The sequence below is a fragment of the Trichoderma virens genome (genome assembly GCF_000170995.1).
Source record: "Trichoderma virens Gv29-8 chromosome Unknown TRIVIscaffold_5, whole genome shotgun sequence".
Lineage (NCBI taxonomy): Eukaryota > Fungi > Ascomycota > Sordariomycetes > Hypocreales > Hypocreaceae > Trichoderma > Trichoderma virens.
Genome location: NW_014013744.1, coordinates 2,934,257 through 2,962,224, shown reverse-complemented (window position 1 = coordinate 2,962,224; position 27,968 = coordinate 2,934,257). Strand labels below are relative to the sequence as shown.

At 50.0% G+C, this 27,968-nt stretch overlaps 11 protein-coding genes across 11 annotated transcripts; 5 read left to right on the top strand and 6 right to left on the bottom strand.

The window, feature by feature from the left end:
• Nucleotides 1-1,105: 1,105 nt before the first annotated feature.
• TRIVIDRAFT_190965 (uncharacterized protein) lies at nucleotides 1,106-4,399 on the bottom strand (the record flags this gene model as incomplete). The annotated part of the gene is made up of 4 exons (XM_014102850.1): nucleotides 1,106-1,108; nucleotides 2,311-3,751; nucleotides 4,167-4,169; nucleotides 4,356-4,399. 4 exons carry the CDS (start codon nucleotides 4,397-4,399, stop codon nucleotides 1,106-1,108), a joined length of 1,491 nt encoding a protein of 496 aa, XP_013958325.1.
• Nucleotides 4,400-4,474: 75 nt separating this feature from the next.
• Nucleotides 4,475-5,689, top strand: TRIVIDRAFT_76855 (uncharacterized protein; the record flags this gene model as incomplete). Its single annotated transcript, XM_014102849.1, has 3 exons — nucleotides 4,475-4,727; nucleotides 4,966-5,016; nucleotides 5,205-5,689. 3 exons carry the CDS (start codon nucleotides 4,657-4,659, stop codon nucleotides 5,563-5,565), a joined length of 483 nt encoding a protein of 160 aa, XP_013958324.1.
• A 15-nt stretch (nucleotides 5,690-5,704) lies between these two features.
• Nucleotides 5,705-6,826, bottom strand: TRIVIDRAFT_45259 (uncharacterized protein; the record flags this gene model as incomplete). Its single annotated transcript, XM_014102848.1, has 2 exons — nucleotides 5,705-6,694; nucleotides 6,764-6,826. 2 exons carry the CDS (start codon nucleotides 6,824-6,826, stop codon nucleotides 5,705-5,707), a joined length of 1,053 nt encoding a protein of 350 aa, XP_013958323.1.
• A 415-nt stretch (nucleotides 6,827-7,241) lies between these two features.
• Nucleotides 7,242-7,675, bottom strand: TRIVIDRAFT_215956 (uncharacterized protein; the record flags this gene model as incomplete). Its single annotated transcript, XM_014102847.1, has 1 exon — nucleotides 7,242-7,675. One exon carries the CDS (start codon nucleotides 7,648-7,650, stop codon nucleotides 7,474-7,476), a length of 177 nt encoding a protein of 58 aa, XP_013958322.1.
• A 1,635-nt stretch (nucleotides 7,676-9,310) lies between these two features.
• On the top strand, nucleotides 9,311-10,137 carry TRIVIDRAFT_45482 (uncharacterized protein; the record flags this gene model as incomplete). Its single annotated transcript, XM_014102846.1, has 2 exons — nucleotides 9,311-9,632; nucleotides 9,716-10,137. The coding sequence occupies 2 exons, from the start codon at nucleotides 9,311-9,313 to the stop codon at nucleotides 10,135-10,137; spliced, it is 744 nt and encodes a 247-aa protein (XP_013958321.1).
• Nucleotides 10,138-11,777: 1,640 nt separating this feature from the next.
• TRIVIDRAFT_45769 (uncharacterized protein) lies at nucleotides 11,778-13,564 on the top strand (the record flags this gene model as incomplete). Its single annotated transcript, XM_014102845.1, has 2 exons — nucleotides 11,778-11,897; nucleotides 11,969-13,564. 2 exons carry the CDS (start codon nucleotides 11,778-11,780, stop codon nucleotides 13,562-13,564), a joined length of 1,716 nt encoding a protein of 571 aa, XP_013958320.1.
• A 721-nt stretch (nucleotides 13,565-14,285) lies between these two features.
• TRIVIDRAFT_221368 (uncharacterized protein) lies at nucleotides 14,286-15,080 on the bottom strand (the record flags this gene model as incomplete). The annotated part of the gene is made up of 1 exon (XM_014102844.1): nucleotides 14,286-15,080. The coding sequence occupies one exon, from the start codon at nucleotides 15,078-15,080 to the stop codon at nucleotides 14,286-14,288; it is 795 nt and encodes a 264-aa protein (XP_013958319.1).
• Nucleotides 15,081-17,068: 1,988 nt separating this feature from the next.
• TRIVIDRAFT_221367 (uncharacterized protein) lies at nucleotides 17,069-19,430 on the top strand (the record flags this gene model as incomplete). The annotated part of the gene is made up of 4 exons (XM_014102843.1): nucleotides 17,069-17,345; nucleotides 17,400-18,248; nucleotides 18,308-18,839; nucleotides 18,938-19,430. 4 exons carry the CDS (start codon nucleotides 17,069-17,071, stop codon nucleotides 19,428-19,430), a joined length of 2,151 nt encoding a protein of 716 aa, XP_013958318.1.
• Nucleotides 19,431-20,635: 1,205 nt separating this feature from the next.
• On the bottom strand, nucleotides 20,636-21,511 carry TRIVIDRAFT_179489 (uncharacterized protein; the record flags this gene model as incomplete). Its single annotated transcript, XM_014102842.1, has 1 exon — nucleotides 20,636-21,511. The coding sequence occupies one exon, from the start codon at nucleotides 21,266-21,268 to the stop codon at nucleotides 20,636-20,638; it is 633 nt and encodes a 210-aa protein (XP_013958317.1).
• Nucleotides 21,512-23,043: 1,532 nt separating this feature from the next.
• On the top strand, nucleotides 23,044-25,617 carry TRIVIDRAFT_58141 (uncharacterized protein; the record flags this gene model as incomplete). The annotated part of the gene is made up of 4 exons (XM_014102841.1): nucleotides 23,044-23,071; nucleotides 23,161-23,228; nucleotides 23,312-25,413; nucleotides 25,473-25,617. The coding sequence occupies 4 exons, from the start codon at nucleotides 23,044-23,046 to the stop codon at nucleotides 25,615-25,617; spliced, it is 2,343 nt and encodes a 780-aa protein (XP_013958316.1).
• A 416-nt stretch (nucleotides 25,618-26,033) lies between these two features.
• TRIVIDRAFT_190957 (uncharacterized protein) lies at nucleotides 26,034-27,231 on the bottom strand (the record flags this gene model as incomplete). The annotated part of the gene is made up of 6 exons (XM_014102840.1): nucleotides 26,034-26,339; nucleotides 26,524-26,669; nucleotides 26,747-26,775; nucleotides 26,853-26,891; nucleotides 26,973-26,998; nucleotides 27,079-27,231. The coding sequence occupies 6 exons, from the start codon at nucleotides 27,229-27,231 to the stop codon at nucleotides 26,034-26,036; spliced, it is 699 nt and encodes a 232-aa protein (XP_013958315.1).
• Nucleotides 27,232-27,968: the final 737 nt, after the last annotated feature.

Below are 27,968 nucleotides of genomic sequence, written 5' to 3'. Positions count from 1 at the left end.
CCAGGCTGCCCCCCAAACAGCATCATTATACATGACCGGACCGTTGAATATGAGGGACCCCCCTTCTTTGGGAGAGCGACGAGTGAGAGACTGAGAGCCAGGGGGGAACCTCGATCATCGTTTGTACTACATGCTACATGCCCTTGTATCCATCTTTTTTTTTTGCCTCTAGGCATCTATGTACTGTACCTGTTGTATCCATCTCTCATGCAAGTTTGGGCTGCATGCGACTTGCACGGAGAGGCACCCTATTCGATGCGATACAGATGATTGACTCGTTCTAGTTCCACGATGGGGAATCCCCCCCCCCTTGCGTCGTGCTACTGTACTACTTGGGGTTTCTACCAGCAACAACACACATGCGAAACTCCACACTAAAAACGGGACAACGTTGACAAAGATACAGTACGATACTGTATTGCTTTCTCTCAACGCTCATGCCGCTCTTTAAGACCGGGCTGAGACATGGTTCCAGATACTGGACGGACCCGCAATTACCACCGCCCGCCCGCCGCTTCATCAAGGTCCCCGACTCTTCTAAAAGGGCATGTCTCGCCGATTATTATTATTATTATTATTTTGCTGCTATTCCGGTCCGGGGGGGTGGTGGTTTTTGCTGCTACTAGACTGCGAGCTTGTTCCTTGCTGTCTTTGGCTCAGACCGCCGGGCTGCTCAATCTCGGTCATGAATAGGGTACCGGACCGGACCGGACAGTACGAGTGCTGTCAAATCTTTTTCAAATCTTGCTTTCTTTTTTTGTTTTTGCCTAATAATGTTTGCTGTCGGTTCCCATTTTCACGTAACAAATTTCCCTTGCCGTTTTGGACTTTTCTTTTTTTAGTCACCGGGCTAGGTACCTGATGTATGGATGCTATAAAGAGGTCCAAGCTGCGCTGATGGAGGGGGGGCTTGCAGCACATGCATCAAACAATACTTGCTGAATAAGTCTCAGCCTCTCTCTCTCTCTATTCTCATCATAATCCCAAATCTCACTGCTGCTGCTGCTGCTATACTATTACTCGTACTGCTTTTGGGGGGCCCGTTTTTGCCTCGGTGCCGGCCCAGTTTAGCTAAACCTGGCTCATCCCATCCCATTCTCACCCCCTACTAACAAGCCATAGAAGGGCTCCCAGCTCAATCTATTATCGGGGCATTACTCAATCATGCCCGCATGTTCTCTTTTGCCCGGGGTTCGAGCATGAGCATGAGCATGAACATGAGCATTGACCCTCCCCAAGAGACCCCCAAACAGGTGCTGTCGGTCAAGACAGGCGATCCATCGTTCGTCGTGGCAATTTGGGAGCAGCACTTGAGAGAGATTCGGATCTGCAACAGGCCACTTTTTGCTCTCTCTCTCTCTCTCTCTCTCTCTCTCTCTCTCTCTCTCTCTCTCTCTCTCTCTCTCTCTCTCTCTCTCTCTCTCTCTCTCTCTCTCTCTCTCTCGTGCTCACTCAACTCACTTTTCACATGCATTTCCCTCTCCAACCCCCCCTTGCTTATGCTAATAGGGCGTGTAGACTTCACGTGCGCAGCAACTAATACCTCTGTCATGTCTTACACATACCTATGTAGCTCGTAATGTACTGTCTCGCCCACAACCTACCCAGGTAGGTAATACTTACTGTTCCTGGCCCATGCAGGGACCATTCTCTCAATCTCTCAAAGGGCGATCTTGGACATCCTTTCGGGTAAATTTGCACATGTTCGTCCTTTTTTTTTTTTTTCTTTCCCCCCCGCAGCCAATCGTCCGAATTCAACCCAATCTAACGCCGGAAATGGAAAAAATAGATCATCTCCGCTTCCATGCTTTTGCCTGGGATAGGACCGGGGGGGCGTGGCCAGAGAGAATGACTGCTGCTGGGGTTGAGCTCGTACTTGTGATCTTCACAAGTTGATTGCTGTGGTGCTGTGTTTGCATGTGTCAATGCTATTTTGTTGAGCACGCATTGCATAAACATTGTAATTATAAGCGATGGATTGTGTTTCATTCTAACTGTAAACGTCGAGTGTGGTCAAGCATGTGAGGATGCATGTAAATTTGACGTGTAGATTGGCCTAATATGGCGGCGCGTCATCTATAGAAATCGGCTCTAATCCTTCAAGATTTCGCAGCTCCACCTGTCGGTCGCGCGTCCTCTGTTTGTTTCATGTCTATGAACTGTATTCTACTGTCATGTGTCATAACTCATGATTCGTTACGTCCCATTGGGAAGTTGTTCTATCTGTGAACCGGATTGACCATCATGGTTCTCGGGCTCTGTCTGGGTATTTGCTTTCGCTTCAGCTTCTGCCCTGACTTTGGCCTGCACCTCGGACGAAATCTCAGGATTTTCGTCCTTGACGGCTTCCACAAGCTCCTCCATTCCGCCTACGGTAGTCGGTCCACTCATGCCCTTTGGCGGAAGAGCCCACTTGGGTAGCGGACTCGTATATGCCCAGCTCCCGTCGGCGTCCTCGTATCGGAGGCTGTGAAGCCAGAGAGATAGCTCGTGACTCCCCGGATCAGAGTAGAGAGGCGTATCGCATATATCGCACAGCTCGCCCGTCATCTTCTCTGCGCGCTGCTTCTCGTATCTGTCCACCATTTCATCGTAATATACTACAGCCTCAGCCACTTCCTCCTTTCCCATGCGATTCAAGCGGCTGATAATGTCCTCATCGGTATTTTGTGAGCCATCGGCGTCTGCCTGTCCAAGATTGAGTCCCCAGACACGCTGATTGGCATAGATGGGGTCGTTTTGGATCGGGTGGCCTAGATACTGCAGGTGCACTCGCAGCTGGTGTGTCCGCCCCGTCACTGGCAAGCATCTCACGATGGAGTAGCCCTTCTTCTTCAGCCAAGGCTTACGCGTCTCGTCTTGGACGTGTTCTTCTCCATTCGTAGGCGTGTGCGGTCGCCCATCCTCCGCCAGCATAGCCGGCTCATCTGCATCTCCATCCAGTGGCGGATAGTACGCCAGCCGCTTGAAGACCGTTCTGGCCGATTTGCCATTGGCACGCACACGGTTAAGGCCGAGTTTCGGCGATATCTGCAATATGGGCTGGTCGCAGACAACCTCTCCGTCTGGGAAGTGGCCAACAACGCGCGCCAGATATTCCTTTCTCACGGTGCGCCCCCTGATCTTGATAGCCATGGCTTCGGCTGACTTGACACTCTTGGCAATGAACATGATACCGCTAGTCAGGCGGTCCAATCGATTGCACGGGTGCGGCAAAAAGTCCTTGCCCCTGTCTGCTATCATGATCTCGATGACAGAGTTAAAGTTGTAACGACCAGCAGGATGCACAGGGACACCCGAAGGCTTGTTGATGACAATGATATCGTCATCCTCGTGGATGATGCCTATAGGCTCGGCCGTGACTGGTGGCTCATGTCGATGCAACGTATGCGAAATCATGTCTCCATTGCGGACGATGTAGTCTGGGCCAACCACTCTGCCGTTGACGTAGATGTCGCCTCGCACCATGGAGCTTCGGTAGTACTCGACTGGCCGGTCTCGAAACTCGGACTCGAAGATGTCGATGAGCGACCGGCCGCGCCATCTCTCCTTGCAGTACGTGTTGTACGTGAAGTGGTAGGGTTGCACGCGGCGCAGGTCGTCCTCGAACACGTATGGACGCGGCCAGATGTCGCCCGCCGGGGTGATGAGGACCGTCTTTTCGTCGGGGATCACGGATCGGTCCCTAGGGCTTGGCTTCTTTGGCTTCTTCTGCTTGGGTGGCTTGCCCTTGTCTCCATTTACATGGGGGCTTCCCTTCCCCTCTTCTGCGTCTCCATTCCTGATCCTCGGGACCGTGGTGGTCACTTCGGCTGCAGCATCAGGTCCAGGCAGTGCTGAATCTATCGAATCATCATGCCATGCGGTTGAGCCAGTCGCGGGTGCTGCGGCGCTGGTGGCGAGGGCGACAGAAGAGGTCGTCATCGCGAAGGCTCCGTTTCGTGCTAGCTTGCCGATGCTTCTCGAACAGACTCGCAGCATCAGCAGACAGAGCTGCAGATAGGCTTTCCAATCGACTGCGCAATGATCCGGGGCAACAATCCAGGCGACAGTCCAGGCACCAGCCTCGCACCCGCCGAGTTGTTCCGTTGATGGCGCGCGATACGGACTTCCCCGTACGAAATGCAAGTATTTGAGATTTGTGTGTCATCTGCGGAGTGACGTACCGCCTGAAAATGGTTAACGAGGGGCAGCAAAAAAATTAGGCGGTCGGGGCGGGCAGAACGATGCATTGGCGGGCAATTGTGGCTCCGGTCCGGCATGACCGGCAGCCCGGCCTAGAGCGCCGGAAGCCTGACTGTTGCTAACAACTAGGTACATGTACTAATTTAGCTGCCATTGCAAGAGACACCTACCCTAGAGGCTGGTATTCCCGAACCTCGGCTGGGTCCAGCTCCATACTCCAAAAGCTCCGATTCGGCTGCTACAAATGCACCTCCCTTGCTGTTGAGCTCTCACCAAATAGGCGACGAGGGCAATTGCAAGGCTGTCACTCTTTGCGTGCGATTTGTGGCTTTGCTTTTTGCCTCCCTCTTAGCCACAGCGTATCTTTGCCTTTCCCCTTAGCACCCTGTTCCATCGTCGACTCTTCGAGCCATCTATTGGCTCGCATATGCACTCCTGATTCGCCGTCAAGAGACCTGGATATTTCCAAGTATGAGCCTCGCCGCACTCAAGACACGCCGCCGCCAGGACTATCCGTACCTCCTGGAGTACAGGACAAGATGGTGAGCTTATTCTTCTTCACCCCCCTCTCCACTTTGGCCTGGACGCGGTCCCAATGCTTAGGGCGAACTTTTGTCTCAATGGGAGCCCTCCATCCTATCTTCTATGTGCTATCCTCCTCCTGACCATCCGTCGAGATGCCGAGGACCGGAGAACGTCAAAGGACAGAGAGATTATTGGACGATGAGACGTTCACGTAACCAAGAGGCTGTGTTGATGATGTGTCTTTTGTCGCCACAGGAACGATAATGATATGTACGATCATATGAACAACTCGGTGTATAACTTCCTGTAAGACTTACTCGTATATGTGTGTCGACCCCATCTGGACAACTTCAGACCTGGGGACATCCACCCCTCCCTCTCCACTCCTCTTTCCTGACTCAAGACGACACCTAATTCTAAACTCAAACGGTGTGTTGGGAAACGTTGCAAGGCACTGCTGACTAGCTGGCCGCATCCGATCTGCGGCATCCTAGATTCGACTCCGCCGTCAACAGCTACCTTGTCGAAAAGTGCGGTATTCACCCCCCTTCATCGCCTCAGTATGGCTTAGCAGTGCACTCCCACACGGACTTTTTGGCCTCCATTGCCTACCCAGCCGTGGCAGAAGTGGGAGTGCGAGTCACCAAGTTGGGCAAGTCAAGCGTCACCTATGAGGTGGCCTTGTTCGAAAGGGGCAGCGATGAAGTCAAGGCTGTGGGAGGCTTCGTACATGTGTTTGTTGAAAGGTCCACAGGGAGGCCCCCCAAAGATGGGATGGAGCCTCGCTTGAAGGAAGCATTGGATAAGATTCATCTGGGGCCTGTCGTTCCACCAAAGGAAGCGAGCAAGCTCTGACTTTTGCAATTGGTTCTCGTCTATTTCACCCCCTTTCCGTCTAGTCAGCTATTGGACATTAGTGTCAGAGGCTCGCTTCGTAGCTTCATATGCAGTCATATTGTATATATTGATATTAGCGCTGCTACTGTCTCTCCTCCTATAGAAGTTCATACTTTTGCGTCGACCCGTTCTCATCACCACTGGTAAACATCTTCTCCACAAACTCGAGGTCAGCGAGGGCCTGCTCTGGCGTCTGCAAGGGGTTAACCTTGCCGTCGACAATGCTCTGAGCCCAGGCGGCCACCTCCTCGCTTACGCCATTCGTCCTAGTAAATTCCTTGACATGCTCCTCCCCACCGGCAGGTTGCACTGTGACCGTTTCGCCGGCGATTTTGATGGTACCCTTTTCATAAGAGAAGCTCCACTCAAAAGCTTGGAGCAGAGATCCAGCCGAGTTTTGAAACACGCCCGTTGCTCCAGACTGTGTCTTGATAATGGCGTTGACTGTGTCAATTGGCGGCAAGTGCTCGCACATCTGCGCGGTAAACGCCTGCACCGTCTCCGGCTTGTTCTCGTCTCCAGTCAGGAGCAGCCTCGTGGCAGCAGCCCAATGTACACCGGCATCAAGCAGGAAGCCTCCCTGATAGTCGGGCTTTTGGCGCCACGTGGTGTTGTACCACTTGTTGTCGGGCTCGATGCGCCACAGAACGCGAACGCTAAAGTTGTGGACTTTGCCGAGTTTTGCAGCCTCGCTGGCGGCGTAGGCAAAACTAGGGAAGAAACGGATGTTTTCAGCAATGGCCAGGGTGGCTTTGGTAGAAGAGCAAATGCGTTGAGCGTTGGCGATGAGGGCACGTGCAGCAGAGACGTCTTTGGCGATGGGCTTCTCAGCGAGGACGTGTTTGCCGGCAGAAAGGGCCGCCTCTATGAATGAGGGCTGGCTGAGGATGGGAAGGGCAATGATGACGGCAGAAATGTCGTCTCGTTGGAGAATGTCTTGATACGACTTGCCAGCGCCAGAGTCCTCAGAGTAAAGATCCGGCTGAGGGACGGAATCGGGAATGAGGTTGGCGGTTTCTTGAGCTGATTTGAGAGACCTTGAGTAGATGGCTTTGAGGCTGAAGAGCTCGCATTCGAGAACAGCAGGCTGAGAGGTCGGTTAGTTGACCAGTTACTCCAAGGGGCTCAGTAAAGGCCATGTTGTGGTGATAAATACCAGATGCGACCCCTTGACGAACAAGCCTCCTCCAATAATGGCAACTCCCATGGTGGACGTCATGATGGCAGTCGTTCAGCTTACGTATCTTCACCAACGATCTAGTTTCTACAACAGAAAGTGAGTCCTTAAATTGAAGAAATACACAAAGCTCTTCAAGGCAAAGTGAAATACGCAGAGAGCTGAAATGCCGCCCCTCTAGAGTGGGGGAGGGGTTCCGCCGCCCCGCCTTGATATTTGGGGGTTCATCGTATTAATAACCCTTGGATGGATATAGAATTCAATATTAGGCCAAGATTTACAAGTGGTCATATGTGAGGTTGGTGGTAATAAGCTTGAAGCGAAACTTGATATTGGAATGGGTGTGTTTCTTTGTCTTGGGCACATGCATCCATCTCAGCTGGGTTACCGGGAAACACACATGAGTATATATTAAAGAAATGCCCAGCGAGGCGGCAACTATTATTGATCTCCCAATCGTAATCATTCATTGATATTAGTCGTTAATCGTTATATATCATGAGGAGACAGAAACAATTTGGCCTTCAACCGATGCCATCTCTCAAATAACTAAACTTTTGTCTTCATCAAATGTTCAGCCGCATCTAGCCACACATGGTCTCGTCCGCATTGCATTTCCATATCAAGTAAACAAGAAACAAAGAAACAAAAAAAGGTCCGTCGTCATCCCGAGACTAGAGGGGCATCAATTACAGCTCTTCATAACGATACAGCTGTTCGACCCATAATGCCCTTGCGTCGCCACGAGTGCTTCTCTCCCACCGTGTCTCGGTTTCGGTCTCGGTCTCGGCCTCATTATCCGCCTCTTCCTTTGCTGCCGATTCATATCTTTCCGATAGGATCGCAATGCGCCGAATTTCCTTCATCGAGAGTGTCTGGGTTTTGCGACGGGAGATCCGGTGGCGTCGAAGCGGCTGGTCTGCTTGGACCCGGAGTCGGTGAAGCGGGTTCGGTGAGGCATCGGCAACTGCTCGTCTTGGAGCCATGGTGATGATGGGATTAGAATGTCTCACGATTGTAGTAGTAGTCAATTATCGCAGCAAGTTGCGTCGCGGAACGGCGGATGTAACGGGCGTCCGCGTAGGGAAATATTTGACTCTAAGCTGCAAGTCTGGATCGATGTCTAACAATCCGCGATCGAAGTAGTATTGGCGCTCGTGTCGTAGCCAAAGTGCGGCACTGATTTCATCAATCCGGACAACTTTTTGATTCAATTTAGAGTCAATAAGATTTGTAGAAGGAAGAAAAATACAATACTAGAGGAAGAATAGGCAACAAGGCTGCATGTCATGCAGCTCTTTTAATGCACATTTCAACCCAATCAGGGCCCAACCCACCACGGTACGAATGCATGCATATACTGATGTTAGTCTCTCCTTTCCCACCTCTCTTCTTCGACCAGGATGTGTGTCCTTCGTTTTACATTCGGATGATTGGATCTATGTTCTTTGTAGGTAATCCTTGGGAAAGCTCTAGTGAGCACGACGTTACCTAGAAACATGATACCGGCCCTTTAGTTGTCTTACGCTGGCTAAGACACCAATAAATTTCCGCAGCTCCGCACCAGCAGATGCAGGTTGCAGCCTGCCACTCGCATCGGAGAGTGCCAGACATTTATTCACACCCGTTAACAATTGGCTCAAGCATAGTCGCACTGGTCTTGGAATTGGGGGCCGTGTAAAACGTGGTACTGCATGAGGCTGTCTCCGACCTGCTCTTTGCCGCTCTACCCGGGATTGCCATGATGATAAGGACGAATTTACTCTATGGAAAAGGAGTATACGCGTTTGAGGCTACGGAGATGGTGGCTACACTATACATGCTTTACTAAAACTGCTTTGGACGCAACGAGAGTATGTGTGCGCCAAAGTATTCGAGAAATGCTTTCCAGAAGAGTTGCTCGATGCCAGCCTTGATATGGAGTACCAATGTGATGGCAGATACAAATGATCGTTCAGACGATGTGCCTACAACATTGTTAGGATTTAGTCGAGTCTATTTAGATTAAGTGAATATCTTGGGTCAGCATATGCTTCAAATGCCTAACTCTGATGAACCCGGGGACTAGATGGTGTTTCTTCAATGTTGATATGGATTTGTTGATTAAGACTTGATGCAGCACCGTATAGATTGCAGAGAGCGGTTTAGTTGTATGATTGTGTTGAATAACACGAAAACCAGAGTAAAATATTTATCCCAAATTTCAATAGGCCATGTGAGAGACGAATGAGAATACGGTGGAATTGAGAAACAGAATAAATTACATACAATGTTGTCTGCGAATGCATGTATGAATCGACAACCTGTAGGTTAGGAGGCTTCAAGCTCAATTTCTGCTCCATGCAAAATACACCCCGCCATCAGCCCCTCTATTGACATAATTAGGCCGCTGTAGAGCCTTATCAGTGGGGGGCCTGGAGCTCTACGCTCTATAGCTCCTAAGCTTTCAATCGCGATAACTTCATACTTCCAAAGTTCAATTCACTCGCCCTCCTCACGACCACCCGAATTGGCTGCAGAGACCAAATGCCTCCTGCTCCTACAGTCACCTCCGTCAAGCAGACGTTTGTCGCTGCGCAGACCAATCTCTTGTCCCAGCCGATTGCGCCGTCTCGAGCCTGGCGCGCCTCTAACGACGCGTCCGAACATGCGATTCCGAACCGCCTCGTCGAAGATGCCGTCGCAAGCGTTAATCGCACGATTCAGCAACACAGTCGCCGCGTCTATGCGCCCCAGGCAAACCGAAGCGTAGCTGAGCAGATCAGCAGTTTGTACTCGAGAGATGCCGAACGCAGGATGGAGAACCCGGACGATGCTGAGGGCGGGATTGGAAGGGAGCTTGATCTAGGTATTGCTGCTTCTTCCATATCTCATGTCTCATGTCCCAATTTCTCAAGACGCCGTATCTGACAGTATTTTATCTTGAAATAGTCGACGAGAACGCCATCGAAACACTGCCCGCAACTTGGCCGTCAGACAAAGACGTCGAGGCCTATCCCATGGAGGCCACCCGCTATGCCGAGACCGTTCGTCAGCTCACCGACCTCAGCCAGCAGCGCAAAGATTTGAGGCAGAGGGTTGAGCGCCTCCGCAGCCTCCAAAAGACGGTCGAATCATTTCGGACCACGGATGGCGTCGGCATCCAGGAGAATCTGGTGACTCGCGATGGTCCGGTGGAAAAGGAGCTTGAAAAGATGCGCTTTCTCCTTGCGCGGGTTGCCGGCCGTGTAAGCAAGTTGTCTGATGCTGATACAAGTCGGGATTCGGGCCAAGTAGAGCTCAAATCCTTGACCGAGGCAAGAAAAAGACACATTGAAGAGTTTTTGGCAGATGGACGCGTCTTTCCATCTTGAGCTCGAAGCCGTCCAACTTCATTTACGAGGGGGGTATGATTCCGTACAGGATTACTTCACCGGGAACCAGTCACGCGGACACTGGTAAAGCGACTGCATCTACAGATGGGCATCTTTCCAGCCGTCGCCCACAACAAAGGCTGCCGCAGTAACATGGCCTTCTTTCACAGAAGCGCATTGCATGTCTGACAGCTCAGGCGGCGTCGAGATTAGCCGGCATGATTCACACGCAGCTGCTTCCCGTCTTACTCTAACGGTTACGAATACTCGACTTCTGGAAGTGCCCGGCACAATACAATGGCGAGAGGGGTCACTCCATGAGGACTTGGCATTGATTCCTTTACAGAGCCTCTTGTTTTCGAGACTGGTGAAAGGGGGGGTAGTAAGCGAAAGGAATGCGACCCAAATCTCCAGATGGAGATATGTCACTCTCCCACAACTGTGAAGACTCGATTGAGCCTTGAATCCCCAATGGGTCCTAAAGCTGGCAACCCTAAATTGGGCCAGTCAGATGCAACAAAGTCAGAGCAGGACACGAAGGATTTGGTAATGGATGTGTCCCGCCATCCTAATACGTGGTTTACGCGCAATGATCGTGGCTAATCCTTGCACCCTCGAATTCATTGCCTAAAGCGGAAAGTTGGTCCAAACTCTGACGAACTGGATTTCTGTGGCGGGGTGCAGATTGGAGCAACTCTTGCTTCCCCAGTATGCATATCATGCTGGTTATGACTTGTGACAAATGATTGAATACAACACTGTCACTTCGTACCTCGGTTCATTGAATGTTTGTATCAAATGCTAAACTCCCATGCGCTGCTACATGTTTTCATCCAAACAACACAAGAGAGCGCTGGTAAAGGCCCATACGAATGACAAAAGTCGAAAAGCCACAATCACGTTTTCAAAACATTGAAACTTCTCCCAAAAAGAAATCAGTTTATTGCGTCAAAGGCTGCTCTAGATTGCCACTTGGTGTTACCACCGTAACACCTCATGGCTATCTATTATGTTGCATGGATTATCTGCCAATTCAACGATAATTCGGCACTTTTCAGTTCGCATTCGCTTGCGCATCGACGCCATGTGGGCCAAATTTAACTTGTGGCTGCCGATGCTTACAAGCTTATTCGGCCTCTACGATGCATGTCACCTTCTCCTGATTGGACGCCGTCTCTGTTTTCGTGGCAACCCCCTCGAACGAATGCGAGACGAGTGTGATGCGAGGTTGTTGGAGCCATCATGGGACGGGGGGATGGGACAGAGGGATCGTACTTGTTGGTGTCAAGCGGAGAAAGGCCACACGTTTTGCAGTACGTGGCTTGTCGTGTGAACGAGTGCATTCACTCTGGTGGCTTGTGACTGTGCCCCCTCAGGCGTCACATATATAATGAGGGTGTTCCTCTCATAACAATGGAGTGATATCTATCTTAATCAAGAGTTAAATCAACAACTGCCATTCATTCACTTGACTCTGTCATACTATTCGAGTATACAGAGCAGCTCTTTCCATGCACAGCCGTCCCCGTCTAACGGCACTTTACAGCCATTTGAACTTGTCTCTCGTACGTTCGAGCCATCTTGGGAGGAAGCAAGCCCATTCATTCAAACCTCTCGCGTTTCCAAAATTCTCTTCAGCCATGGCGCTCAACGGTGAGGGAATCATTTCTCGCACGGCGCAAGATGTAGACAAGGATGTGCAGTTGAGACTAAGCAACTGGGAAAACGAATCGTGGAAAGAGTGGCCATCAAAGGCTCAGGTAAACCTGCACCCTCTCTTGCTTTGCTTTCTTATATAAACTTGATAAAGATACTGACTGCGGGACCATAGTTTGAAGGGTTAGAGGAACACCGTGGACCAGTCCAGCTGAAGGTCAAAGGCACCATTCCATCTTGGGCCGCTGGCTCTTTATTCAGAACCGGGCCGGGTCTGGACAGAGTGGAGGGCACATCCAAGGGCACGCATTTTATCCAGCACTGGTTTGATGGCATTGCCCATAGTCATCGATTCGACATCATCCCGCCTGAATCAGCCGAGGGCAGCGCAACTGTTACGTATTCTTCCCGTCGACATGCTGATAGCGCCGTTGCCGAGATTAAAGAGAAAGGTTGGCAAACGAGCATCTCATTTGCTCAACGGGCTGACCCGTGTATTGGACTATTCGCAAAAGTCATGACCATCTTTGTCCCTGGCAAGTCCAACAATAACGTTACTGTCGTCCCAGATATGCCTGGTGGCGACGACGTGAAGCAAGGAGATGCGTCCAAAGGCAAGGCCTTGTATGTCCTCACCGATAGCGCTACTCTTAGCAAGCTTGACCCCAAGACTCTTGAGCCTATTGGCAATGCTAGACAGACGTCGCTTCACCCAGACTTGAAAGGTCAAATTTCTTGCGCTCACACGCAGCGCGATCCCGAAACTGGAGACTTGTTCAACTTCAACCTGGAGATTTCTTCTCATCCTACCTATCGTATCTTTCGCGTCAATGCAAGGGATGGGAGTGTCGACATTCTCGCCACTATCTCAGGCAAGAACTATCCGGCGGCGTATATGCACAGCTTCTTCATGACGGAAAACTACATTGTGTTTTGTGTCCAGTCGACGCAATATGCCTGGTCCGGCATGAAGATTCTCTGGGAGAGGAATATTCTCGATGCCATCAAGCCTTTTGATCCTACTATTCCGTGCACATGGGCAGTTGTGGACAGGAGACATGGCAAGGGAGTTGTCGCAGAGTTTTCTACCCCGGCTGGTTTCTTCTTTCACTCGGCCAATGCCTTTGAAGAAGTTGTAAAGGATGAAAGCGGGAACAGTCATACGGAGATTAACATGGATGCAATCTCGTACAACAATACCGACATCTTGCACATGTTCTACTACGACATCCTTCTAGACCGAGACGGTGCCACAAAGAAGACTATGCTTGACAAGCAGTTTTACAAAACCACTCAGAACCGCTTATCACGATATCGCTTCAGAATCCCATCAAAGCCACAGTCGTCCAAGGAAAAGGCGTCCGCCGTGGCAGAAGAAGTGCTCTCTATTCCCGCTCCTCATGTCGGCGAGCTTCCAACCATCCACCCTAATCGTGCTGGCAAGCCATACCGATACGTCTACACCGTAAACAACAGAGGCCTTTACGTCTTTGCAGACTCCATCGCCAAGACGGACACGCACACCAAGGGGGCTCTGATCTGGAGCGGACCCAAGGGACATTCCCCCGGAGAGGCGATTTTCGTCCCTCGACCGGGAGGCACGGAGGAAGATGACGGGGTGCTGTTGTCGGTGGTGCTGGATGGAACGCTGGAGAGGTCATATTTGCTGTGTTTGGATGCGAGGACGATGGAGGAGGTTGGTAGGGCAGAGGCGGATTTTGCGATTCCGATTAGTCTGCATGGGGCGCATCAGGCTAAGGGACGCCTTTGAGAGAATGAAATGCTGGATCTTTATTTTGTGTTGGCATGACGTTGTATTTGCATATTTGATATCCAGGCAGTCTTGATTGATACATGTTGTTTACTTGATGCTGTATGATCTTCGTAGATTTTCGTTTGTCCTGCCATCATGCTGTTATGGGAATAGGCACATTTACACAATGAGAACGAATATTCACGAGACAGATATCGAGTAGGAAATATTCATTCGCCTGTATGCTGGACGTTCATCTCCGTCTCGATCCTGGCATCTAATACTAAACCAATTCGTATGGATAAGCCGGCAATAACCTGAGTTTTGTGTAAATGAATGAGAGAATATCACACGCCTGTGGGGTATTATTCGCACGTTGCAACTTGTATAGTCTGGGGCGATGGATTCTCATAGAAGCTGTGTATTAAACCAGACAATCCAGTGAGATTGCACCTCATCGACATTATGTTTTGTCTTCCAGGAAGTTGTGGTATTGGCTGATTCTGTCTAAAATCATCTCTGGTCGTTGTATAGAAGTAGAAGCAGCTTGGTGGCTGTGAGGGTGCACAAGGTTGTTTACTACTACACTTTTCTTAGTAGCATGGCGATAGGCTATAGTGCTAGGTAAGCTAAGTAAATTGCATTGTCCAATCAGTAAACTCATTACCAACTCATTAACAAATAAACGAACGAACGAACGAACTAACGAACAAGGGCCAGGTGATATAATACCGGCTTGTTACGCATGCGGAATAATAAATCGACATTTCTTGCCATCCTCCTCAAACCCACTGCAAGACTCAAGACCAAAACCATCCGCATTCTCGTCATCCAGGTCTCTATCAGCAACCGCCACAAAATGACCAATTTGATCAGCCCTCTGTCCAATATAGGCCTTGGTGATTCCCACACCCTTCCAGTTAAGATGAAGCTCTTCGACCTGGAGGGCAAATACGATGGGGGCATCATTCGTATGTGTATTTTCCTCATAATGCGTATGACCAATTAGGGCTCTGAGTCCTACTATATTCCCACTATTGACGAATTCGATGAATATGTCTTGCGCTGTCTCTTTGGTTGAAGTAATAGCCAACCCCTTAGCAATCTTGACGCCGGTGACTACAAATACTTTGGAGTCACCTATGCCCCCGATTTTGAGACGAGACTTGACAGCTATATCGGCTGTAACCTTTGCGATAAACTCAGGTGACGGCGTGAACTTTAGTGTTTCCATGGACTCGCAAGAGTATTCAACTTCCCACGACATCGAATAGTAGGCTTCCCTCGAGCCAGCGATACCCTTTATAAAGGATATGATCCGTCTAATACCCTGTTGATGGCTGTACGTTATCTTGCCTGAACAATTCTTGACCTCTTCAGTGTGTATTTCTGTGTCGATTTCGGCTGGTAGATCTTTATTCGACGTGAATATTTGAGGGTCTCTAACATCCGCGATGACACATCCGAGTGTAATCATAGATGGGTCTAAATTCCACAAAGGGGTCAACAGGTAAGAGTTTTGCATGGGAGCCATATTGGAAAGGTCGCTGAGCAGCTCTGCAGAAACAAGAAGTTAGTGTAAGAACCGGCCTAAACAGCTATGGAATATTTCGGTAGTTGTGGATTGAGACAATACCAAAATCTGTGTGGATCGCTGCTGACGGAGTTTGAGAGCGTCGCATTAGCAAGGCTATTCCGCCCTGAGCTATACCATGATGTTCATATCCCGCTATGACTACTAGTAGGTACTTAGGTGATTTATATCGTAGAATTATGGCAAAGAACAAAGAATCACTTTGTTTGGGCGATCTTCGTGATGAGTGATGCCTTGTTGGAGGCTTATACCCCTAGCTCGGCAACTACAATGTTTTGACCAACCAATGAGGAAGCAAATAGTATGCCTGTATTTTCCGCCGGTGATACTACTGGAGATATTTGTGTGACTTGGGTCGTTTTCTGTTCTATTAAAGGAAATTTCAGCTTGAGCTCTTCATATGTACCCAGGAACATGTAGAGATAGTACGGACACAGCTTGTGTTCTCATTTTCATTAATACAACACACAATGTGAGACATGTGAGTAGATCTATCTTGAATCATGGTACCCAAGATTATCGACAAAACATTTCGGCATCTAAAAGATATCAAAACAGCTAGCGGAAGCTATTTTCTAAATGCCGCGCCAAGTTAGTCAGACAAGTCTTACCTGCGAAGCCAAGTTCGGCGGTATTCAACACAAAGGCCTTTGCTAAGCTTCATTGTTCATACTATGCACACGTCATCGTGTTACAGTCTGAATCGCTGTGATGAAAGCGAACTTCTGTGTCTCGCTCCCACAGCCTCTGTTACGGCGCAATACTGGCAAGTGGTTTGCGTAAGCAATGGTGTCGTGAGACTATGGAATACCTCTTTTGGGAGAAATCTACCTCTATTTCACGCATACCACAACAATGAGATTAATGCTGTCTAATATGGATGACGTGTCAGAAGTCGCAGCACAAAGAGAAGAGTGATGAGATCAAAGAGACGAAACACCGAGAGCCCTCACAGACTTCGTAGCTAGGTAGACAATAAAGACTGTATACATCTCTGATCTCTTTTGAATAGAAGAAAAAACATTTCCTTTTTATAGCTGCGTTCACACCACAACTATATAGTTCAAACTCTGTTGCGTCTTTGCTGCGAGAAAGCCCCTTGGTTTCTGCCATGAGGATAGCAAGTCACAATTATGGCTCTTCGAGCCTGTTGGAAATAAGAACGAAAATCTCACCATTCCAACAAGTTGGTTGCCGGTAATGCATTGAATGAGATTACGATTAGAGATAATAGGAAAAAGGAAGATGTACACGAGAGCATTAAATTATTTAGAGGATCTAGTATGAGTTTTTTGTTGCATAGCTGAGTAAATTGATAATCAAGAATGAAGCAACTTGTTTCATTGTCAACAACTTTGCCTTTGTTAATTCCGGCGCTCATGTCGCACTCGGTTGAGATAGTCTTCTGGCTATGCTCGACAAGAAGAAAAATGGCACATATTGGCTGTTTGGTATCTTTTATATTTTGATATGTCATTTCGATGATTCTGGGTAGCAGGATAAAAGTGAAACTGTTGGCATGTCTTTTCTTTGTGTGTTCTCTTTGTTAATATTAACTAGGGGTGACTACCTATAGGTAGGTACCTGGTAGGTATTTGTTGGAAATGAGAACACAAGCCGTGTATAGTACGTACGATGTCTACATGTACCTGGTACTTGTGAAGAGTTCAGGCTGAAGTACATCAGAGACTTCGTTTGACCGACTAGAAAACGGGGTGTCAAAAGCGGAAAGCCTAGCATGTTGCCTGCTTCCTCATTGGCGAAAAGCTTTGTGGCTACTGAGTTGGGGCGCACAATCCTCCAACATAGGAGTCATTCAGCATGAGGATCAGCCAAACAAGGATTTTATTTGTTTTATTGCCCCCTCTCACACGAGGTATAAGTAGGATTTAATTCCCACACAGCACTTGCTCCATCTCATGATTATAATGTCATCACCACAGTTTATTGCGCCTATGATGGAGGATGGATCGATTGCAGACCTGGCTGAAAGAGCACGCCAGCTCCTCGTTTGTTGTCAAGAAATCACAGATGAGGAGTCCCGGTTTTTGGCGGGAGAACAACTGGCCCGCCTCAACGCGTGGGTCTCTAATCATGGGGTCTTTAAAGCGCAGCACGCGTCGCTCGACTACAAACTCCGGACGTCCCCTCTCAGATATGGTATGGCAGGAAGTCTTAAAATTGTCTGCGGACACGTTTTGGCAAGTAAGTTGACCTAAAGTCTTGAAGGAATGTTTCTTAACTAGCATTTCAACTTAGTTCTCAAAGGTTCTCCAGAAGTGTCTGGTGAGGAATATCGTGGTATTTTCGCGGCCCCTCGATCAAATGTCTTGACCATTGCAAGAAATCTGTTGTCAAAGTCAACTTCTGATGAAAGCATGAGAGTGAAGAAGCTGGAACTTGTCGAAGACATGATTACCAGAATTAACCAGCTCTCTCTTGGCGCTCAACGAGAGATGTATGGGAATGGCTTGAAAGAGATCCCCGAACTCCTTTACTTTGACACGCAGGATGCCATTCTTCCAGAGCGAAGAGATAATGGTGCCAATATGGAACCCCCTGTTGATGACCTCCATTCCGATATTGGATCTGAGTTTGAAGATTTTGTTCGACAAGCCTTGAAATATAGATGTCCTCTGTTTAGCTCAAGGAACGAGGAAGATCTCGACGACGAACAGAAAGGCTACCGGCTAACGCTTCTCGAGCGATGTTCATCAATTATATCAATCCGCAGACGGGAACTGGAATATTTCCGAAGCCACCAAAATAAGCTCCACAGTGTGTACAAGAATCCCAAGATCAACCACACACACATATTATCGGATAGCCCTTCCAATCACGCCTGGAAAGAGACATTTGTTTCGGAGTCGATTATGACAAACTTCGAGCCGCCACTGGCAAGCTCAGCTATATCCTCTTCTGCGGTTGTCGAGGCAGATGAGGGTTTCGGAGGCGGACGGCTGCTCGACGTACCGCCACCCCCTAAGCTCGTCGGAGGCGAGAAAGAGAAGTCGTGTCCCTACTGTTATCTAATGTTGCCGGCCAAGACATTCTCGGTGCGGGAGAATGCGAAGCATTGGGAGCGGCATCTCATGGAAGACCTGCGCCGTACTTCTGTCTCTTTGCGAACTGCACAACGCCTAAGCAGACGTACTCTTCATTCGCAGCCTGGAAGAGACATCTTAGCCAGCCTCACTACCGAGGGTGGCAGTGCTCTTCACACGCAAAGCACGCAAACAGCTGCGCAACTGATGAGGCGCCATTCAGATTCTCTACCGTGGAAGAGGTCCAGAAGCATAACAAGGCTGTGCATGCGAACTATTACCTATTGTCTGCCGAGGAAATTTTCAAAGGAGGACAGCTGGTAGCCTTACCGCAATGGTGTTTCATCTGCCTCGAATCACTTCCTCAGCCTGACGAGTTGCTGAGGCACATGGCCGACCATTTTAAATCTCTGTCTTTGTTGGCGCTGCCTTGGCGTGACAGGGTTGCCAGTCTGAGTGACAAATGTAGCAACAACGAGGACGATGAGCGAGCCGCTTCCCTAGATGAAACGGAGGAGCCGGCGATGGGACTAACCGAAAAGTTCAAGAAGCAAAGATTTGCCTCTATGCTTTTGGCCATCAATAACATCCCCATCGCTCACCAAGACCGCTTGGAGAAATGGGCCTATGACTGCAGGTGGAGAGAGGATGCAACGTCAGAGATCCAGCCATCTGAAACACGGTTATCAAAGGCACTGCCATTAAAGACATCCTCGTCAAGGACGCCGTCGTCAAAGATACCAATGTTACAAGGACAGGCATCAGAGAGACAGTCATCAAAAACACCTTCGCCAGAGAGACAGGCATCAAAAATACCACTGTTAAAAGCACCGTCGCTAATGACACAGTCAACAAAGCCACCGTCGCCGTCAAAGATATTGCCGTCAAAGCCACCGATGTCATAGGCGCCTTCGCCAGAGAGAGAGAGTCGTCAAAGTCACTACCATACAAAGGACAGTTGTTAAAGGCGCCTTCGCCAGAGAGAGAGTCGCCAAAGACACCATCATCAAAAATACAGTCCTTAAAGACACAGTTATCAATGATGAAGCCGTTAATGGTACAGTCGTCAAAGGCACAGAGATCGGAGATACAGTCGCCAAAAGTGCAGTCGCCAATAACACGGTCGCCAAAATCACAGTCGCCATACAGAAACTCGCACGAGTACATCCATGCGCAAAGTTCGCCCACGCCTCGTGCCCGCAGCCTCTGTCACGGGTCAGCATTGGCAAGTGGTTTCCGGTGGTAATGGCGTTGTGAGCCCATGCAATAACTCTCTCGGCCTGGAATCTACCTGTTTCACGCTTACTATAGCGATGATATTAATGGTGTCTAATAGAAATGACGTGAATTGGCTACAATTATAGCTCTTCGAGTCTGTTGGCAATAAGGAGCAAAACTCTCATCATTCGAACAAGTTGATTGTTGATAAAGTACTTGATGAGACTACGATTGGAACTGATAGGGAAAGAGGGATACACACATGAGAGTTTAGAGGATATGGTACGAGTTTTTCTTTGCATAGCTGAGTAATTAAGATTGAAGCAGCTTATTTCATTGTCAACAGCTTTGCCCTTAATACTACGACTATGAGAAGCGTAGAAGCGATGAGTTCATTACAGTAAAAGAAAGTATACGAGCATCAAGACGTCCATCTTCGGCTCGATCCCGGCATCTAACAAACCCCCATCCCTTGTGGACGCTCTGCCCAGATTCGGTATGTTGTCGGGAACAAGCTCGGACTTTTCGGGGAAAGAAATGCGAGATTTTTTTCCTCGCTGGCGGCCCAGGTCTATGCGCATGCCGCGGCTGTAACGGATTGGGACTAAGAAAAGCAATAGCGCAGATTTCCTGGGGTAAGAGAGTAAGTAAATGAGCGAGTTTTGGGGGGTCGTGAGTGAAGCTGAGAAGATGAAGCAGAGGAAGCACGGCATGGAGAAGAAGGGAATGTACCAGTAGGTAAATGGTTATCAAATGTTTTTTAAGAGTAGCCTTTTGCGTCTCTACTTTTACAGTTTCATCCTTGCCGTCGTGAATTCCCCCAAGCGGCTATTCAAGAGCCGCAAGTAAAATACATACATCGTTTTGTTCTTCGCCCAACCCCTTCACTACTTGTTTTTTTTAGTAGTGGACACGCTCCATTATTCATCTCCGAAACCGTTTAACCGTGGAAAAAAAGCGAATGGAGAAAAAGAAGCAAAACCAGAACAGCATCCCGATGGGAAAGCCTCTCAAACGGGATCTTTCCCTTTCTCTCTTTTTCCTTCGACCGACTCCCACATACAATTTGTTTGATTGTATTGCTTCCTCTTCATCTCGTACCACTGCTGGTGAAAATAGAAGCTCGTAGCAAACAGAGAGTGGACATTCTTTTTTTTTTTTTTTTTTTTTTTTTTTTTGATATTTTAATGTTTTTTCTCATCGTCTTCAAGCTCACCGATGTCGACGATGCGCTTAAGCGGCAACGGCCTCGGCGGTCGGCATTTTCATGCCGGTGCCGCTCAGATCGGTGGGTTTCCGTGAGGGGTTCTTGGTGTAGTAGTCAGAAATGGCCGACTTGATGGCGTCCTCAGCAAGCATGGAGCAGTGCACTATCGGCATGGAGTTAGCAAAAAAATAAAGAGCACATTGGAGACCATTTGGTGGTAAGTGGCGATACATACGCTTGACAGGAGGCAGGCAGAGCTCCTTGGCAATCTCAGTGTTCTTGACCTTGCCGGCATCGTCGAGGCTCATGCCGCGGACAAGCTCGGTCAGGTAGCTGCTGGAGGCGATGGCCGAGCCGCAGCCAAAAGTCTTGAACTTGACCTCGGAGATTTTCTGTGTCTCCGGGTCGACTCGGATCTGAAGCTTCATGACATCGCCGCAAGCAGGAGCGCCGACAAGGCCGGTGCCGACGTCAGAGTCGCTCTTGTTCATGGAGCCGACATTTCGCGGCCGCGCGTAGTGGTCCAGCACCTTCTCGTGGTACGAACGCCTGGCCTCGATGGATGCGACGGGGGCGAGCTGTCGAGCGGCGAGAGCTGGTCTGGCGAGGGGGGCAGCAATAGCTTGCCGTGAGATGACGCGGAGGCCTCTGGAGAACATTTTGAACGGCTGTGGAGGGTGGTTTTGGCTGATTTGGGTTGGACAGAGGCGAATATCTGGATTCGCAGGGCGCTGGTGCTGCTCTGTGTGGGCGGGCGGAGCGGAGTTTAGCTGTAAGACTGACGAGAGCCTGCTCGGGAGTGATGCGGCTGATGGAGAGCGAAGTGCGCTGATCTCAGGGAGCTGCGGCGAATTGAGGCGATTGATGGCGAGGCGACAGGCAGGTTTGGGTATGGAAGGGTGAGAGGGCGAGAGTGAGGATGAAGATGGAGATGAAGATGAGAATAAATGACGAAGGTCCAAGGTGAGGAGCAGTCGCTTAATCAATGTCCCCAAAAAATCAAGCAAAAAAGCAGCCCCGGGTGCGGATGGCGATTTCGGCCAAGTGCGTCTGGCAAGTGGCCAATCAGAACCGTCGCCCCTCTCGGCCATTACGTCTGTGTAGAGATGTGGAGCTCGGTCCTTGTCGGAGCTGGCAGCCAATGAGGGTGCGAGAACCGCTGAGTCATCTATCAGATTCCTTGCGAATACGTAAATGATGGTGAAAGCTCCGCAAAAAGATTGGAAATCAATCTGATAAGATGCACGTGAGACGGGGATATGGTCACGTGGCCTGGCGACAGACGGACGCGAAATTCAGAAGCCGGTTCGGACTTGGACACGTCCTCCGAGGAGGGCTGCAACTACCTTAGCATTGCTCCGTATTACCCTTTGGCCGACGCGTTTTACTGGATGCAGAGTAGCTTGAGGGCGGCGAGATGGGGGAGGATTCCTTGTGCAAGGCGAATGAGTTTGAATTCTCCGAGTTTACGAGTACCTACCCAGTAGTAATAAAGGATATGGTACAGTACAGTACGGTCGGTATAAATAAGGACCGGTTGGAATTGTCTCGGGGTTTGGGACGCCTAGTTCCGCCGATCCCGTAGATGATTTGAACAACATGATGGCGTGTCTGTCTGATATATCTGGTACAGCGATTGTTTGACTGACGGCATCGGCAATTGTCATTTGGTCAATATCTCACTGCTAATTTTGGGCAGCGTCGCATTTGCAGCGTGGTGTATGTACACCCTCACCAATCAATCACACTGCGGAAAAATCAGTCAGCATTGCAACCCCGCAGTCTGACGACCACAGATCTAATATTATTGACTGTACATTTATATGTCTGTTCTTGGTAAATTGACACCAGACCGCTGTTGGCTGCCAATCGAGAATGGGTACGGGATGATGTCATATATGAAGAGACGCTCTACACTACGGAGTACAGCAGCAGTAACTTGCTGAATTTACCGTTTCAAGATGGCAGAAGGATAACAGCTGGAGAGTATCATAATACTACTAGGTAGCGACCAGCCCAGGCTCGCCTCTCACACTCTAGGAATGACAATATGAAGTGGCGGATTTATTGATACTGGACGCAAACTACATATAGGTGACACAAAATCTTCATTTTTGCCCCTCCACTACTCCTACTATAGAAGATACCGTCATCGAGGGGCAGCCTGAATAGTGGGTGCCTGGCAACTGTTGGTAGGCGCTGAGCTTCACTGCCGCACCCACTAATCACAATCGATAGCGCCCTCACCCTGCGCTACAGCCACTACGTTCCTGGAACAACTCCCGAAAAGAGTGCCTGCCGATGACAGAACTTTGCTGTTGATTCTTCCATTTGACAACCGCCTGCTTCGACTGCCTCTCTATCGCTTTACCATCCGTCCATACTCTTTGCCGCGATACAATTCTCTGATTTTCCCTGTCCACCGCCCAAAGACATGTCGTGCCCGCATCTCGAGTCTATCGGTACGTCAAATCCTTACCCCGCCAGCTTGAGCTTCGCAGCTCTTCCAGCTGCCGTGAAGCTCAAGAAGGCTCATGTTTCGTCGTCATAGAGCTCAAGCCGCCGACTCCCGTGCAGTCTGTGTACAAGGAAGACTGCACGCAATGTTTCGACTCTATTGTATGTGTTTGGACCGCCTGCCTGCTTCCTTCTTGAGGTTGCGACCCCGCGAGAGCTCACCATCTTGTTCTCTTTCTTTCTAGGACAACTCTGGCGGCCTCGATGTGTGCCTTCAGTGCTTCAACGGCGGCTGCACCGGTGATCGAGAGCACTCTCTGCTTCACAATGCAGTCTGGGGTCACCCGCTTGCTCTCAACATCCGCCGCACCCGGAAGACGATCCATCGTGACGAACCTCCTGCCAAGATGACCAAGCTCGCCATCGCCGCCGAGACTGAAGAAGACCGATACGACACTGCCCTTGCCGCCAAATGCATCGAGTGCCAAATCGAACTGGACATAAGTAATGCGAAGCTGGCCCCCATCGTCGATGGCATTCTCAAGGCACACACCTTTTCCCGAAAGGAAGAGGTGAAAGCGTGGGAGCAAGAGCTCACGACATGTGAGCACATCTTGACCATGCAGCAGCACCCATCCCGCAAGATCGAGCAGGGCGAGCTTGGCCACTGCTCGGGCTGTGATTTGAGAGAGAACCTTTGGCTTTGCCTGGAATGTGGAAACTTGGGCTGTGGCCGGAAGCAGATGGGTGGCGTTGACGGCAACTCGCACGCCTTGGGCCATGCCACTGAATCTGGCCATGGTGTGGCTGTCAAGCTCGGATCTATTACACCGGAGGGTACCGCAGATATTTACTGCTATAGATGCGACGAGGAACGTATCGATGAGCTTCTCGGCGAGCATCTGGCGCATTGGGGAATTATCCTGGCCGAGCGCCAAAAGACGGAGAAGAGCTTGACCGAGATGCAGATTGAGCAGAATCTCAAGTGGGACTTTAGCATGACTACGGAAGATGGCCATGAGCTGAAGCCTGTTTTTGGACCCGGCCTCACTGGACTGAAGAACCTTGGCAACAGCTGCTACCTAGCCAGCATCATCCAGTGCCTATTCGACATGCCCTCTTTCCGGGAGCGCTACTACAGTGCGGACAACGATTTGCCGATTATCCAAGAGCCTGCAGCCGACCTCGAAACTCAACTGAGAAAGATTGCTCACGGCCTGTTATCTGGGCGATACTCGGAGCCTGATACCTCCGTAGGGTCTGGATCTGAGATTGCCTACCAGAGGGGGTTGGCACCTGCCATGTTCAAGCATCTGATTGGCAGAGGCCATGAGGAATTTTCCACTATGCGACAGCAAGATGCTTTTGAACTGTTCCAGCATCTCTTCAAACTCATCAGCCGATCACCCCACAACGAAGCCGACCAAAAGGATCCCACCGCCGAGTTCCGATTCGTCCTAGAGCAGCGGCTCCAGTGTCTCGGATGCCACAAAGTTAGGTACAGCTCTAATGAACAGGACAACATATTCATCGATGTGCCATTGGAGAAGCTTGAGGAGACAGGCGAGGGGGGCGAGACAGCCAACGCCTACAAGCCAGTCACCCTGAAGGAATGTTTGGACAACTTTACAGGCGCCGAGAAAGTCGAGCTGACGTGCCCATCGTGCGGCAGCAAAGCAGGCTTCACCAAGCAGTCGCTCTTTAAAACGTTCCCCAACGTGTTGGCCGTCAATGCACGAAAGATGGCCGTTGTCAACTGGGTACCTATCAAGATTGATGTCCCTGTCATTGTCCCAGACGAGCCATTTTTGTTGGATGAATACATCTCCAAAGGACTCCAGCCCTCAGAAGAGTTACTGCCCGATGAGCCCGAAAACAAGGCACCGGCATTTGTAGCGGATGCAACAGCAGTTGCGCAGCTTGAGGCCATGGGCTTTCCGCGGAACCGTGCTGAGAAAGCCTTGCACGCGACGGGTAACTCCGATGCAAACGCAGCCATGGAATGGCTGTTTGCACACCTTGACGATACCGATATTGATGCACCGCTCGATCTGGGGTCCGGGTCGGGAGATGCTGGCACCGCTGACCCCGAAAAGATTGAGATGCTTGGCGCCATGGGATTCGGTGCTCCTCAGGCCAAGAAGGCACTGAAAGAAACGGGCGGTGATGTCGAGCGAGCTGTCGAGTGGCTCTTCAGTCACCCTGACGACCAGGGCATCACAGAGGATGAGAGCTCGGGTGCGGCAGCAGAGACATCGTCAAAGGAGCCTGCTGGAAGCGCAGCACTGCCGGCAAGATTCCAGCTGCAGTCCATTGTGTGCCACAAGGGAACGAGTATTCACGCTGGGTAAGTGTCTCTATACATTTGTGTCTCTCGTATGTTATCAAGCTAACACGTCTCATCAGCCACTACGTTGCATTTATTCGAAAGTCCTTGGAGGGCAGAGAGTCACCGACATGGGTGCTCTTCAACGATGAGAAGGTGGTGGAGGCTCACGACGTTGAGGAAATGCGCAAATTTGCGTATGTGTACTTTTTCAAGAGGACTTGAAGAGGCGGTCAATACGTTTTTGTAGGTGATGGGTGCATTGGGAGAGACGGGCGTTTGATGCGTTGCTTTGTTCGTATGGTAACGCTTGGAGACTGTTTGGTGATGAGTTTGGTCGCTGGTTTAAGGGGTTATGAATATGGGGATTTGCCCATTTGCAAATCGATATAGATGAAATACCACAGAGGCATCGATACCAACAAGAGAATATTCATCAATATATATCCCTAACCTGCGAGAGGTCCTCGTGAAGCTGCATGATGCACCGATTTATTCCAGTTCAACGCCGTACCAAAGCCCATTGTCTCGTATCAAACGGCCAGTCAAGGGAGAGGCCTCGTAACCGTAGCCGTAATCTTACAACCACTCCAACCTGGCGCCCCATTCTTTACCAGTCCAAATTATAGTTTATCGATTCGTTAGTCCCCCAATCTGTAGCTGACAATGGTGTCGACCCGGTGGTTCGCCGTGCTGAAGCCCCTCAGCTGCACCCTCTCGCCGTTCTCAATCTCCTTTGCGTCCGAGTCCCCCCATTCCACGGGGACGTCGCTGTCCGCGTCGGCGTAGACGAGGACGTTGAATGTGCAGTCGCCGCTGAGCTGGGGGAGGAATGTGACGGAGGCGGTGATTTGGCGGAAGATGGCGGCGATCTCAGCCTGGATCTCGGCCTCAGGCTTGTCCTTTTCGGCGAAGAGGGGGGTTGTGGAGGACGTGTTTTCTTGTTGCTGTTGCTGTTGTTCTTCGGCGGCCGGGGCGGCAGGGTCTGTGGGGGGTTTGGATTTGGATTTTGGGGGCGGAGCTGAGATTTGGACCTTTGCAGTTGTGAGAAATGATTGTTAGTTTCTTCTTCTTTTCCTTTTTATTCCTGTGGTTTGCGGGTTGTAGGGTGGTGGAGGGATGATGTCGTACATCGAATTGCCATCGTTCGACGTGCTCGCCTGTGTCCTTGTCGGTGATGACGATGACGAGCTTGGAGATTTTGCCGCCAACCATCCACTTGTCGAGCTGGCTCATGATTTTCTTGATGTAAGCTTTGACTTGGTCATCGGCCGAGACTAGAGCGCGCGGATCGGAAGGTCAGTTTGTGTGTCTTTTTTTAGAGAGCGATGTCTTGGGGCAAGAGGCGATGTACCGAGCATATTGAGGCCATATTTCTTGACGCTGTGGTTTCGGGGATGAATTAGCTGGTGCTTTGTTTGGTCGGATGGTTTGGGGCTTTGGGGAGGAGTGTGTCGTACGCTGTGAAGTCTTCTGCTGGATAGACGCCTCGTTGGAATCTGTCACGAAGAGAGCAAGGTCAATCAATGATTTCGTTCGATGCGGATCGTATGGGAGAGCGTGACGGGTTCGTTTCGTACAGGATTGTGTGTATCGAGTATTGGAACTGAAGGAAAGAAGATAATGCAGTTAGAAGCTGTCCATTTGCGCCAATTGAAGGGAGTCAGAGCTACAAGTCAGACGTACAAATTCAGCAACCAGCCTGGAGCTGCCCTTGAGCGACAGCTTGTGCACCTTGGACTCGTCCGTTGCCTTGTCCTTGGCCTTGTCTTTGTCCTTGGGCCGTTTGTCTTTCGATGACGCCGTCTTGGAGGAGGGTTTTTTTGCTTCCTTGTCCATGGCTGAGGGTGGACTTGGGATATATGGAGGAAGAGCTGAGAGGATGATGACGATGGCAGGTTCAAGTCCAAGTCCGATCTACCTTAGTTAAAAAAGGTGGTTCTAGCTGATTTGTTTACTTTGGGCGATGCGGCGTTGCGGGGTCGCCAGCTGGGTTTGTCGAATCAGAGGCGGTTTTGCGCCTGGCAGCAGAAGACCTTGATGGCCTGGATGGCCTAGAAACGGACTTGGGATACTGTAATGCAAGTATTACGACAAAACGACAATTGTGAAGAAGAATAAAGAGACTGTCGGGTTCTGGAATCGAGTCTGATTCATCTAAATTACACAGGATTGAAATCACGTGCCGTCTTCCAAGGTATTGGTTGATCTTTCTGCTACGGCCTCCATGTCCTTACCAAACACCATAAACTCCCGTCTTCTCTCTCCACCTTACACCTCCTGCGTAATCGTCACGCCCCTCGAATAAATCCGTGCTGGTCGAGGGACTACTCCTCTTGCCGCCAACCGATCCCTCGCCGCAGCCTGTTCTGCAGCCTCACGCCTTTGGATCGCCGTCCTGGCGTACCAGTAGGCTTCCGAACCATGGGCGAAATACTCGCTCACGTTGTCCAAAGTGATTCCAGCTATGAATTCGTCTAAATCGCCCATCTGAGGAGTTGAATCCGGGGCTGGAGCTTGCTGGTTCGATCCTCCTCCGCCAGAGCCGACGGGTCGAGAACGAGACCCAGCACTCG